The following is a 14394-nucleotide window of genomic DNA, read 5'->3' on the forward strand; positions in this document are numbered from 1 at the left end:
GCGTGGATGAGGGAGCACAGAACCCTGTTCAGGCCTCACTCCTTGGCAGGTCAACACGTTCCAGACCGTGCTTATCACTGATGGCAAGTTCTCCTTCACCATCTTCAACTACGAGTCCATCACGTGGACCACGGGCACACACGCCAGCAGTGGGGGCGACGCCACGGGCCTGGGGGGCATCGCAGCCCAGGTAGGGGCCCGGGTCCCCCACCGGCACGACTGTCATAAGCTGATGAGGCAGGCAGGCCCCCCTACACATACCCAGTACTGTGCAGAGGCCAGTGTGAGGCCTTCTGATGCCAACCCCAGTCCAGACTCACAGAAACATCCTGAGGTCAAAGCCACCTTTGTCCCGACCCACACTGCCATGGCCTCCAAGGGCCAGCTACAGCCGAGGCAGAAGGGCCCCTGGTTCTGTGTGCTCTAACTGTCCGGGGTCTGCCCTGGCCCATGGCCCACAGAACTGTGGCCAGCAGGAAATCACAGGTGTGAAGGGAGTGGTCAAGTGCAAGTCCCCAGGCCCAGCAAGTGCTCTCTCACGATGGGAATACCCTCACTGCTTCCTAGCCGTCTACTTTCTTCTGAGGTCACACCTGCCTCTGGTCCCCACGGGATCCAAGAGGCTAGGGAGGGAGCCCCTCCGGGTGTGTGTGAGGGGAGCATGCTAGGGCCCGACAGTGTCGGTGGCTGGGGTCAGCACCCGGCTGAGAGGTCGCTGATCAGGACAGCACAACGTGGAGGGTGGTACGGGTACCCCCGAACCCATAAAGCTCCAGGATTGCAAGGCCATCTTCCACGTGATCTCTTTGGCCATGGCCACCGTGGCGGGGGCGGGGGGGAGGTCTCAGGAAATTTACTGCAGACCATCCTGTGCCTGCCCCCCGCCCCCCCCCAGGCTGGCTTCAATGCAGGTGACGGGCAGCGTTACTTCAGCATCCCCGGCTCCCGCACAGCAGACATGGCGGAGGTGGAGACCACCACCAACGTGGGCGTGCCCGGGCGCTGGGCGTTCAGAATCGATGATGCCCAGGTGCGCGTGGGGGGCTGCAGCCATACAAGTAAGAGGATGGAGCCAGCGGCTCAGGGCTGTGGGGGTGGGGGTGGCTCAGGGAGTGGGGGGATGACAGGAGGGGGCTGGACGCTGATGGGGGTGAAGGGGGTGCTGGAGGAGGGGGCAGTACGCTGGGGACGGGGCAGGCCGTTGGCCAGGAGGGCATGGCCTCCCCCACCCATCTCCCCCAGCCATGAACCTGGGCAAGTACCGGCTTGCCCCTTGAGCCCCATCTCTTCCTGGGGAGGCTTTCCTACCTCAGCTCCGGGGCTGGGGCCAGGGAATCTGCTGGAGAACAGGGTTTGTGGTACAAAGTGGAGAAACCGGGGTTGCCCCTCTTTGGGGCCAGGAATCGACGCTCTCCCCTCATTCTCTCCCAGACTGCATCCTGGGCCAGGGAGGGGCACCACCTCAGTGTCCTCTATCCCCAGGACCACCTGGAAGGCAGGCGCTCTTTTCACCCATTTCTCCACATTTGCCGTGGGCTTGCTGCTTCCTGGGATTTGGTGCTTGTTACACATGGGGGGAGGGTTCACCCCAGGGCCGAAGGATGCATCCTGGCCCCTTCCCCTGTGTGGCCCTGGAGGAGGCACAGACCCTCCTGAAACATTATGCTTATAAATGGAGAGGAGGTGTCAAATGATTGATTTAGCCACTCTATGGAGAGCTAACCACAGGCCCTGCAAAGACCACAGTGAGGCCAGGGTCAGGAGGGTCCTAGTGGACTCGACTCCCACCCACAAGGAGGCAGAGGCCACCAAGAGGGCCCCTTCTCCACTTCTCGGAACACCAACTCTCTTGAGAGTGAACCCAGCACGGGCGGAGCCCATCCAGACCGGCCAGGGGAACAGGCACTCACTTTTCAGGGGCCAGGACCAGGGAGGGCAGGCATGCACCTGTGGGTAGGAAGGTCTCACCAGGACTGGGGATGATGCCCCAGTGAGAGATGCTGGGGGAACCCCAGCCCACCCACTCACTGGAGCACCAAATACGTCCCAGACTGAGTCTGAGCTTCGGGGATGGGAGAACTCTCAGGCCAGGGAGCCCAGAAGCCAATCATTTTGCCACTCCCCCATAGTGGCAAGTGGGACACCCAGGAATGCAAGCTCCCCTGCAGCCCCAGGCCAGTCCGCCTCCTCTGCCCACCTGGACTCTGGTGGGCCAGGGAGTGGGGGCGCTATTCGGTCTCTGATGGCAGAGAGGTCTGGTTGCTTGTCAACTCCCAGGAGCCAGGGGCTTGGGCTGTGGTTGAGGACCAAGGCACGGGTGCGGATGTGGGCTGCCATGAGCAGGCATCAGTGCAGCGTGAATGCAAGCCTGAGCAGCTGAGCAAGTGTGGGGACAGGTGGGGACTGGTGTGAGCAGGTGTGGCTGTCCGTGTGGGTGCAGCTGTGTGTACAGGTGGGAGTGTAGGTGTGGGCAGGCCCATGCCCCCTATGAAGGCTGCAGGCTGTGAGACCCTGAGACACGGGATCCCTTTCTCATGCAGACGTGCTTCTCCCGCTGTCTGTCGCAGGCTTCTGGGGGGAGTAGATGGAGGAGGCATCGCTGGGCCTTCCGAACCAGTGCACACAGAAGCTCACAGGAGCCCCCTTGCTTCCCCGTGGCCACACTGCAAGCCCAGGAGATGGAGCAGACCCCTTGGCTTTGCTGGGAAGGGAGGGCCGGGTCCCACCTGAGAGGCTGTGCGTGCACATCTGGAGGTCTGGCTCCTGAGAAAGGCAGGTCCCGAAACGCGGCCCATGCGGACAGCCAGCACTCTGCAGGGTGGCCAGACCACGACCGGCCGAGTGACGGTGTGGCTGAGTGGGAGGGTATGTGAGAGGAGAAGGAACAGTCCAAAAGACTCCTAGCCTTGATGGTGTTCCTTCCGGGAGTGCTCCCCCTTGCTCCCTTGATGCCACGCCAGATCTCCCAGGCCCCCCTCGTAACAGGAGATCTGAGACCTTGGGGTGCTCTAGTTACCCGCCAATGTGCGCTCCTTAATTGCCAATGTCAGTAGCCTTACTTCTCCAGAGGGGTAGGGCCCCCTGAGCTGAGCTCTGTGGGCTGCCTGTCCTGGAAGGCCCAGGCATGGGCTCGGGTGGCCCTCGGGGACTGCTGGGGCCCTCTTTGGCCAGGAGGCCGTGATGTGAGAAACCCCACCTTCCAGAGCTCTGAGGGCCTTGTTTTACATGACGAGACCTGGAGGGGCAGCTGGGCCTGTGTTTCTGCAACTACTGGTGGCAGCGCTGACATCAGACTGCACCCCCCCGAGGGTCTGAGGGCCCCCCCATCTCCGGTTCCCACGGGGTCCCCCTTTTCCACGTCTGTGGATGTTCTTCCCATGAGGCACACTCACGTCTTCCTGTGTTGCTGGGCACCCTTGGGTTTGCGTCTTCTTAGTTCCTCAGACAAATTTGGAAGTTGATGGATTAAAGGGATAAGAAGGTGCTGTGGGGGGCGCCTGGGTGGCTCATGTGGTTAAGCCTCTGCCTTCGGCTCAGGTCATGATCTCGGGGTCCTGGGATCCAGCCCCCTGTAGCGGTTCCCTGCTCACTGGGGAGCCTGCTTCTCCCTCTCCCTCTGCTGCTGCCCCTGCCTGTGCATGCATGCGCGCGCGCTGACACATAAATAAAATCTAAAAAAAAAACAAAAATAAAAAAAATGGTGCTATGGGTATGACGGACACTGGGGAAGCCAGAGTCCCAGCTCGGGGATCTGAATGTCAGCGGGACACGCAGGCAGGCAGCCGACAGCAGACGCACTGGGCACCCTGGGGAGACCCGGGAAGCTAACCGTGGGGGCTGGGCTGCCAGCAGACCGCACGGCCATTCCTCAGAGACGGGCCCTTTGGGTCAGGGGAGGGAAGGGACGGCTCGCTCCTTCCTGTGTCCACAGCCTCGGTGTGCCTGGCCCTGCGCCCGTGCCTCAATGGCGGCAAGTGCATTGACGACTGTGTCACGGGCAACCCCTCCTACACCTGCTCCTGCCTCTCAGGCTTCACGGGCAGGAGGTGTCACCTGGGTGAGTTCATACTGCCGGCACAGCTAGGGGCCCCAGGGCCCGAGGTCAAGGGTCTCTGTCCCCATGGTGTGGGCGCTGGGGGGGGGGGGTCCGGGGGGAGTGCACGAACGCCGCGGCTCCCTGACTGGGCACGGTGGGCGGGTGCTACAGCTGCCCCTTCTGAGCCAACCCCCCTGGAAGTAAGGACCAGAAGGGGTCCAGGCAGATCCTCGTCAAGCTGGCTTGCTCCACTGAGGCCCAGTCTGCTCTGTTTTTCAGATGTGAATGAATGTGCTTCACATCCGTGTCAGAATGGCGGGACCTGCACACAGGGTATCAACCGCTTCAGCTGCCAGTGCCCGGCCGGCTTCGGGGGACCCACCTGTGAGGCAGGTAAGAGCAGCGGGCCAGGGCCCTACAGACCCACTGGGGCAGGATGATTGGAACGGTCCTGCCCAACGAGGAGGGTGTGGTCTGCCTCATGGGAACATTGGGTCAGCATCCACAAAGGGCTTGGCAGTAGGCCCATGGGGGCAGAAGCTCAGACTCGAGAGGAAAGCCCCATCTCGTGGGCATGGCAGGAGCACTGACCACAGCACTCAGGCCTTCTGGGCCCTGGTGTTCAGACAGGGATAACATCTTGAAACAGGCCAGTGCCTGGTTCCAGCTTGGCCATGGGGCCTGGCTGAGAGCCACCCAGGTACGATTGGAGCCATCACTGCCCCTCAGCTCTGGACTGGCTCGATGGGAACGTGGGGGTTCCTGAGGTCAGACAGACCAGCTGTGGGGTGCAGAAGGGCACAATCCCCCACCCCACCCTCTTCCTGTCTGTATCACCAGAACACCAGTAGCTCCCAACAGGACAGGAGGCTGTTCCTCTCCAGCCCCCAGGGTCTTACAGCCTAGGCATGGGTTGGGGTCCTTCTTGAGACCCCCTTGCTGCTTCCAGACAGCAGCTGTACCCCAGTGTGCCACCCCATTTCTGAGCGTGGCTCTTTTGAAGCAATGCTGGCAGATCCAGCTTCCACTTCCTGCCCTTCATCCAGCCCTCTCTGGGGCCCCTTCACTCTGGCTCTTTGCCCACCTGGTGAAGGAAGATGGGCCCCCCACTGCTGCCCCCAGTCTCACCGTGGGAAGCTACTAGGGGAGCCCAAAAAAGAGAGTCCCTTAAAATCAAAGCACCATGACCTCTAATCCCCACTGGGCTGGACCCACGCCCATTCCCCTAAATACACTTACTGATGTGTAACCATTACTTAGAAACACATGTAACACATTGTTAAATCAAGTGTGTACAAGTAACAATCGTACAAGAATGTCCCAGTCTAGAAGAACTATTTCTAAAGCGACTTAGAGCCACAAGAAATGTGTTAAAGTTTGTGACGCCAGTGTATACACATGTCTGGGCCCAGCGAGGCCCCTAGGAGGGCCTGACGCTGTATCCAGTAGCCCTGTGCCTTGGATTCCTCATGGCCACTATGGTGACACTGACAGGTCCCACGTCCCCACGGAGGCTCACTGGTCTCGGGACACACCTGAGCCCCCCGACCACACAGCAGCAGGGATGCCCAGCAGCTTCTAGGCAGGGACATGTGTGCTGCTCGCCGGGAGCCTCCCCTCCCCACAGGCGCCCAGCGTGGCTCTTCGGTGGAGACAGGGGTCACCTAGCGCTATGGCCACCAAAGAACCCCCACACCCCCGTCCTTCCTCCCGCGGGTCCCCACGAGTCCAGGGAGGGCCACATGCTCTGAGGATCCCTTTGGCTCCTATACAGAGTTGTTTGGGGCATGCGCTGTTATCAGGACACATGACATAGCTGAGGGAAGGCAGTGTCCCCCCACCTTCCTGGCTCAGCTGCCAGGGCTCACGGGCCAGCAGCCACCAAGGAGTCTGACAGGCCAGCATGCTGGGTGAAGGTGGCCAGAGGCAAGCTCCACTCCAGCTCACTCCCACCTGATGGGGGCTGAGGGCCTTTGCACCCTGCCCTGCAGCAAGACATGTGACCTCCCCACCCCCGCACCCCAACCCCAACAACCGGCCCCCTCAGGGCCATTCAAACCCTTCCTGCACCTCTGCACACTGCACCCCCTTCAAGACCCCGTCACAGGCTGTATCCCTCTGCCCTGCCCAGAGGAATCCCACCAGCTAGTGCTCCAGAAGTCCGCTCCATGCTGGCAGCTGAGAACAAGCACCCACTCGCCCCTGCGCCCCCAACCAGCGCACATGGCCTCCTTCCACCCAGGCCGTACTGAAACAGACCCCATGCAGCCAGGCACAGGGCTGCCGGGTGGGGACTGTCTAGCCAGGCCCCCCACAGCCTGACGCCCTCCAGAACGGGGTTCGGCAGGAGTCTGACGCCTGCCACCCCTCTGCCCTGGCAGCACTGTCTCCATGTGACGCCAGGGAGTGCGAGAACGGCGGCCGGTGCCAGGCGGAGCACGGTTCGGCGGTGTGCCTGTGCCTGGCCGGCTACACAGGCATGGCCTGCGAGACGGGTGAGGGGCCGGCCCCGGGGGGCGGGAGAGGCTCCCGCCCGGCCACACCAGGTGCCTGGGAGTCAAAGGCTGGCTCGAGCCAAGCTCCCACCTCCGCTGCCCCCAGATGTGGACGAATGTGCCTCCAGCCCATGCCTCAATGGGGGCTCGTGTGTTGACCGCGTGGGGAACTTCACCTGCCTGTGCGCAGAGCCCTTCGAGGGACCTCGCTGCGAGACAGGTAACGGCCTGCGCCCACAGCCCCCAGTGACAGCAGTCCCGTGCAGTCATCTGGCCCCTTTCCCTCACTGTCCAGCTCAGCCCCGCTTCTGTCCCGGGGGGTTGTCTCCCCAGGCCTGCCTGTGCTAGCAGGTCCCTGAGCTGCCAGCTGGTCCCAACTCTGCTGCCACGTGTGGTGTGGGGCTGAGCGTGCCTCCTGTCTCCTCCAGTCTCCTCCAGTCCCGGTCACCATCTATAAAATGCCCTGCAAGATGGCCACCCTCTCGTGGCTCCTCTTCCTGCTCAGGAGATTCCTGGCTTTTTAACATCCTTCTTTCCTACTCCAGACCCCTCAACGTGCAAGGGAAGAAGCCACGGGAGTTGGCAAGAAAACTGACCTTTATTACATGTGATGAAATCTGCTAGTTTCTACTTCATGTTGTTTTAAATGCTGGTTATGACTTGGTGGATCAGTTAAAAGACCAAGTCAGTTTTACAACCCACAGAATAAATTCAGGTTGTGAGCATCTGACATCGCCCTGACCGCCAAAGGCCTCGCTCGGTCCCTGATAGCAAAGTTCACAGCACGGGCAGCTGCTCCCCAGGGAGACAAGCTCAAGACAAGCTTGTCAGCTTTAGCTGGAGTCTAAAAATTTAAGAAGGAAATTAAATTTTACCCATAAATAAGATATAGATGGATGCTGTGCCCTCCATCAGTCTCTGGTCAGAGGGCCACACAGAGGACAGGCTGTGTCCTGAGGAGAGGGTGAGGCTCTGCCATGTGGAGGGGAGGGAGGGAGGGCAGCAACCTTACCTGTTCGGCTGCTTAAAATCACTGTAATGGTCACAGTTCACCTTGGCCAGATTGTTATCTAAATATCTGTGTATTTAACTGAGCTCATGTTAGAAAACAGATGAGTGATTTCAAAAGATTTTGCAAAGAAACCACCTTTTGTACGGAAAGAATAATGGAAATGAAAGCAACCAAGAAGAAACAACAGAACTGACACCTCCACCCTTAATAAAAGCTTATTAGTCACATTACAAGGTGCCACTCTGGACATTCTAACCAGATTCAACAGGAAGTTGGCCAAAAATTAGAGCTAATTTTAAAAAATAGTACCCATTCTTCTGCTTCTGGCCAAGAAAGATTGACTGCTCTGGGAATTTCCCTCACCATCAAAACTAGAAAACCAGACAAAACATATGAAACAACTGTTTTCAGCCATTGAAACAGGCATCACAGGGTCGTTACCCCTGGGAGGAGGCACTGAAATGAAGTGCACCCTACAGTTGCGCCCAAGTCTGCCTGCAGGAAGTTTCCAGGCCACTGTGCAGCAAGCGGATCCAGACTCTAGCAGTGCCTCTGAGTCTCTGGGTCATGAAGACAGAGTTTCTTGTTTGGTAGCTACAGTTTGTGGGGAGAATTCCAGAAAGGATGGAGTTGAGGGATTGGGGAGAGAGCAAGAAGAATCTCTGAAGACATGCAGAGGGACCCCTTGCCTCTTCACTCAGCACCGTCAGATGAAATCCATGAGGCTGGGGAAAGAACCACTGGGAGTGCTGAGTCAGACGATCCCCGGAACTCGAACAAGGCTGGGAATAACTCACTTCTCTACAGCCAGAGTGCATGCAGAGCTCCTCACACCCAGGGCCAAGACTGAGTAGAGTCCCCACTGGGGTATCAGCTTGCTGGTATGGATAAATAAACTCTAGAACAAAGGCTAATCTGACCTGTCCTAGCAAATATTACAGGAAAGTTTGAAAGGATCAACAATCCCAAGTAATTTAACCATATGCCAGAATCAACCCCTATACTCTTCAAAGGAATATAACAGAATCGAGGACCTCAAAATACCCAACCAAAAATTATCAGGCATACTAAGAAGCAAGAACATATGACCCACAGCCAGAAGAAAAATAGATCAATAGAAACAGATGGCAGAGATGATGAAATTAGCAGATATGCACATTTAATCATCAACTATGAACATGCTCCGTGTGCTCAAGACCGTTGAGGAAAAAAGACACAGAAGTAGAAGATACAAGAGAAGAAACTTCTAGAGATAAAAAACATAAAATCTCAATTTAAAAAATACACCGGCTATATTAACAACAGGTTACACATCGCAGGAGGAAAGATCAGTGAACTTGAAGAGAGAAACAAGCCAACAAGCAGCACAGGAAGGAGAGAGACTGCAACCAAGACCATCTCTTCAGTGACCTGTGGGGCACACACCAGGCAGTCTGGTGTGTGTATGTGTGGAGTCCCAGAAGGAGGGAGGGGACCAGAGGAGCACAGAAAATGAACGAGGAAGTAATAGCCCAATATTTCCTAAATCTGATGGAAATTAAAACCCACACATCCAAGAAAAGCATGAGGAAAATCACATGAAGCATGTCATTATCAAACTGCTGAAAACCAATAACAAAGAGAACATCCGAAAAGCAGCCAGAGGAACAAGACAAGACGCAGTACACACAGAGAAACAAGAACCGCGACAGACTTCTCATCAGAGACGACGCAAGCCCAAGGACAGTGCACGCTCGACCTATGGTCTACACACAGGAAAATTACCTTTCAAAACTTAAGGTGAAATTAGGATATTTTTATAGACAGCAGAAACAGATAATTATCCATCACCAGCATATCTGATTTATAAAAAACATTAAAGGAAATCCCTTAGACTGAGGAAAAATGGCACCCAATGAGAATCCAGATCTACACAAATGAATGAAGAGCTCTAGAAACAGTAAATGCCCGGGCACACCCCATTTTACTGCCCCTCACTGATACTGTGTTCTGTGCAAACTGAAGCTTTGTGGCAACCCTGCACCAAGCGAGTCCAACGAGGCCACTTTTCCAACAGCATTCATTCACTTTGTGTCTCTGTGCCACATTTTGGTAATTCTGCGGTATCTCAAAATTTTAAATTACGGTGATAGTTGTTATGGTGATCTGTGGTCAGTGATTATGACTCACTACATCTCAGATGATGGTTACCATTTTTTAGTAAAGTATTTTTTAATTAAGGTGTGTACATTTTCTTAGACATGATGCTATTGCACACTTAACAGACTGCAGTGTAGTGCTGACATAACTTTTATAGGCACCAGGAAACCAGAAAATTCATTTGACTTGCTTTACTGCCATATCCGCTTTATTACAGTGCTCTGGAACCAAACCCACCATATCTCCAAGGTATGCCTGTAAAATACTTTTCTTCTTAATTTTTAATCTCTTTAAAGATAATTTTAACACAAAAAATAAAAATATGTTATGGGGTTCATAACATCTATAGAAATAAAACGTATGACCTCAATAGTTTAAAGCACAGTGTGTGAGCTTTTTCTGTGAAGGGCCAGATATTAATAATTCTGGCTTTATGAGCCATGTGATCACAGATACTCAACTCTGCCCACACAATGCAAAAGCAGCCAGCCACAGACATACATAAATGAACGGGCATGGCCGTTTTCCAAGGAAACTTTGTTTTTAAAAATGGGTGGCAGGCAAGATTTGGTCTGCAAGCCATAGTTTAGCCATGTCTGGCATAAAGGATAAGAAGGGAAAGATGGAAATAATATAGTAATGACTTTACATTATATATAAAGTGGTGTGATATTGTTTGAAGGTAAACTACAATAAGTTAAAGATATAAATCCAGAGGAACAAGAAAAATAATAATAATAAAGAGTTATAGCCAATAAACCAGTGGTGGAAATAAAATGGAATCCTAAAAACACTTTATCCAGAAGGCAGGAAAAGAAGACAAAAGGAATAAAGAATAATTGGGACAAATGATAACCAAGAGCAAGATGGTAGGTTTAATCATATTGATAGTTACGTTAATCGGTTAAACACACCAGTTAAAAGGCAGACATTGTAAAATCGAACTGAAAAGCAAGATGCAACTATACACTATCTACAAGAAACCTACTATAAATATAAAGACACAGATAAATTGAAAATAATTTGAAAATTGGAATGGGATTCCGGTTTGGGGTAAGATGGAGTAAGCACACTCTACCTTGTGTCTCCCACTGAATGCAGCCATAAATCCTGGACAGAATGCATGGAGTAGCTATCTGAGGACTCTGAAAAATAAATAGTAGCAGGTGGATTGGGGAAGAGGACCAAGCTTCGAAGCACCACAGAACCAGTGGTGAGTTCACCATTTTTTTCCTCTGGTGTCCCCCCTGCCTGAATTCAAAGCAGCTCCCAGACCAGAAGTGAGCATCAGATGGATGGAGAGAGCTCCAAGAGCAGCCACCAGCTGGGCACGAGAAGCAGGACCAACAATAGCAGCAAGGGGGGGGATTCCCTCAGGGGCCTCAGTGGTCTGGACAGGAGGAAACTTCCTCTCCAAGTGGAGGTCCTACAGCTCCACGAGGCTGGGCAACTTCCATCGTTTTTCTTTTTCTCTGTCCACTCACCACTTGGCCCAGACATGAGTGTTCTCACAGGAAGTAAGTAGTAGAGTGGGGCCATAAAAGCCCATCTCTCTTGCCAGAGGACTATAAAGGGCAACCCCAGAGCACTGGAAACTATGGGGAGGTTGCAGAGAGGGGGATCTTGGGGCTGCAACCCTACAATCATCTATGAACTCCTGAGTTCCCTCCACTGGGCATTGTAATCTGATCCAAAATATTAACAACAATACCATTTATAATAGCTTCCCTCAAGCTGAAAGACTTTGGTATAAATCTAATAAAACATGTACGGGACTTGTATGCTGATCTGAATAAATGGAAGGACATCCCATGTTCATGGATTAGAAGACTCAACATAGTAAATATGTCAGTTCTCCCCAAACTGATTGATGGATTTAACATGATTCCAATCAAAGTTTCAACAGAGTTTTCTGTAGCTTTGGACAAGCTCGTTCTAAAATTTATATGGAAAGGCAAAGGAATTGAGATAGCCAAAACAATTTTGAAGAAGAATACATTTCGAGGCATCACAATACTTAGTGTTGAGACTTACTATAAAGCTACAGTGGTCAAGATCCTGTGGTATTGGCAAAGGGACCGACGCACACATCCGTGGAACACAAGAGAGGGTCCACAAGTAGACCCACACAAATAGAGCCAAGGTTTTTTAAAGGCGTGGAAGCAATTCAGTGGAGAAAGGATGATCTTTTCAACAAATGGTATTGGAACAATTTGACATTCTCATGTAGAAACTGAACGTCAACCTCACACCTTGTACAAGATTAGGTCATAAGGAATCGTGACCATAACATTCTTAGAAGAAAACATAGGAGGAAAATCTGAGTGACCTGTGGTTACATGAACAGTGCTTAGATAAGACCTGGAGAGTACACTCCAGCAAAGAAAAACAGAAGTGGGCCTCATCAGAATGACACACGCTGCTCTGTGAAAGACACGGTCAAGAGAACGAGAAGACAGGCTGCGTGCTTAGAGAGGTGCTCAAAGCACTCCCATGTGACAAAGGCCTGGCATCTGGAACACATAAAGGACTCTCCACGCTCAACTGTGAGAAACCAACCACAACACGGACAAAAGATCTGAACAGATATCTAACCAAAAAGGATATCTGGAAGGCAAAGGGGCAGATGAACAAATGTAGGCATTTGTCACTATCATTAGCCACCGTTGAGTTGCAAATTAAAGTCACGATGAGACGCCACCACAAACCTATCAGAATGGCTAAAATAAAAAGTGCTGACTGGTGAGGACACAGAACTGTGGGAACTCTCACGTATTTTTGGTGATGATGCCAAATGTTTAGCCACTGTGAAAACAGCTTGGCAGCTTTTCATAAAGTTAAACATACACTTATAATATGATCCAGCAATTCCATTCCTAGCTATTAACCCTAAAGAAATGACAACTTACATTCACACAAAATACACAAATGTTTATAGCATGTCTATTTACAATCACCAAAACCTGAGAACCCAAATGTCCTTCCCTGTTCGTGGGACACGTGACTTCTGATCACACAACTGAGACAGACCTCCGAGGCCTTATGCTGAGTGAAAGAAGCCAGTCTCGAAAGACTGCGTACCGTTCAAGAGTAATCTTCCACTCTGGCATCCTTAAAGCAACAAAGCTGCAGTGATGAGCAGATCAGTGGTTGCCGGGGGCTCAGGAGGGGAGGGAGTCTACAACCCTGAAGATACAACAAGGAAGTATTTGGGGTAACGGAGTGTGCTGTGTCCTGACTGTGGCGGGGGCAACACAAATCTACACACGTGTTAAAATTCACAGAAGTGTACATCGAGCAAAAGTCAATTTTGCCATATGTTATTTAAAAGATAAATTCTGAACCACGAAGAAATCAAACATCTAAACAATGAAAAGGGATAGGCTGACAAACACTGAGCAAGAGAAGTCAGAGTGGTTATACTCATGGCAAACACTAAACTCTAGAGAAAGGAGTACTGCCAGAAACAGAAGGGTCTTTTATGACAAAGGTGTCAAGTCATCAAAAGGTAGAGCAATTCTAATGTACTTGCCCCTATGAACACGCATCAAAATACATGGGAAACAAGGAGAAATGGATCTGTAAGCACAGGCAGTGGTCCAAGCCGCCGCTCTCAGTGATTCGCAGGATCAGCAGAGACCTCAAAGACGCAAACAGCACCGTCAGCCCACCTGACCTAAGTCACGTTACAGACACTCACATCCTTTCCAAGTGCTCATGGAGCACTCACCATGAGAGCCCATCCTGCAGGACATAAAATAAAGCTCAATCAGTTGAAAAGGACTGTGTCCTCTGATTACAGTAGTTAAACCAGAAATCAACAAAAACTGTGTCTGGAAAATCCCAACCACATTACTAACATAGATGCTTGAGTAGAAGCATCTGTTTGGAGCCCTCTGGTCTTAGCTGGGCCCTTTGGTGCATACCGTGGGGTCTCCATACTCTTGCTTTTGCCTTCTGCTCCACAGAGGAGGCTCAGATGATGAGGCGCAGCTAGAAACCAGCTTCCAGAAAGTGGGCCTCGGGCTTAAATCCCACTTGCACTGAGAACTGAGTGCTGTAGGGCCTGGGCAAGGGGGCCCTCGGCCCCAATCCCCCCATGCTGTGCAGCCTCTGGTGACCTCTGTCTTTCTTGCAGGGAACCACCCAGTGCCAGATGTCTGCCTCTCAGCCCCTTGCCAGAATGGGGGCACCTGTGTGGATGCAGATGAGGGCTATGTGTGCGAATGCCCCCAGGGCTTCACCGGCCCGGACTGCAGGGAGAGTGAGTCTGGGCTGGGGCTGCCAGGGCTGCGGTCCAGGGCAGGGTCCTCCTGTGGGTAGTGCATACAGGAAGGCAGACAGGTGTGTGTGCGTGTGTGTGTATGTGTGTGTGTGTGTCTGCACAGCAGTGTTCATGGGAAGATAGCCACAGGAACAGGGCAGGTCAAGAGCAGGAGACGGCCCCAATCCTCCAGCACCCCCACATTGGAGCCTCCCCTTTGGTCTACGGCAGGAACCCCTGACCACTGTGAGTGCCGTAATGGTGGCAGATGCCTGGGGGCCGCCAACACCACCCTCTGCCAGTGCCCCCCAGGATTCTTTGGCCTCCTCTGTGAATTTGGTAAGTGCCCAGGGCTGCAGTGGGGCATGCTTCCTGCCCTGCCCCTGAAAATCCCCCAAACCAGAGTATAGCTCGTGGCTTGGGTCTGGGCCCAAACCCTTAACTAGCG

General features: G+C 53.0%; 2 protein-coding genes across 10 annotated transcripts in view; one reads left to right on the plus strand and one right to left on the minus strand.

Moving 5' to 3' along the window:
* Positions 1-14394, plus strand: part of SNED1 (sushi, nidogen and EGF like domains 1) — an 86468-nt gene that overhangs the window by 29451 nt on the left and 42623 nt on the right. For all 9 annotated transcript variants that reach the window (XM_057306236.1, XM_026490970.4, XM_048213907.2 and 6 more), the window contains 8 exons: positions 50-190; positions 896-1058; positions 3932-4057; positions 4316-4429; positions 6418-6531; positions 6638-6751; positions 13821-13946; positions 14178-14285. In XM_057306236.1, the coding sequence (XP_057162219.1) occupies positions 50-190; positions 896-1058; positions 3932-4057; positions 4316-4429; positions 6418-6531; positions 6638-6751; positions 13821-13946; positions 14178-14285 (1006 nt within the window). The remainder of the gene's footprint in view (positions 1-49; positions 191-895; positions 1059-3931; positions 4058-4315; positions 4430-6417; positions 6532-6637; positions 6752-13820; positions 13947-14177; positions 14286-14394) is intronic.
* The window catches only part of MTERF4 (mitochondrial transcription termination factor 4), a 71452-nt gene that overhangs the window by 6841 nt on the left and 50217 nt on the right, over positions 1-14394 (minus strand). The gene's annotated exons all lie outside the window — the stretch shown is intronic.

The sequence above is a fragment of the Ursus arctos genome, unplaced genomic scaffold, assembly GCF_023065955.2.
Source record: "Ursus arctos isolate Adak ecotype North America unplaced genomic scaffold, UrsArc2.0 scaffold_1, whole genome shotgun sequence".
NCBI classification, from domain to species: Eukaryota; Metazoa; Chordata; class Mammalia; order Carnivora; family Ursidae; genus Ursus; species Ursus arctos.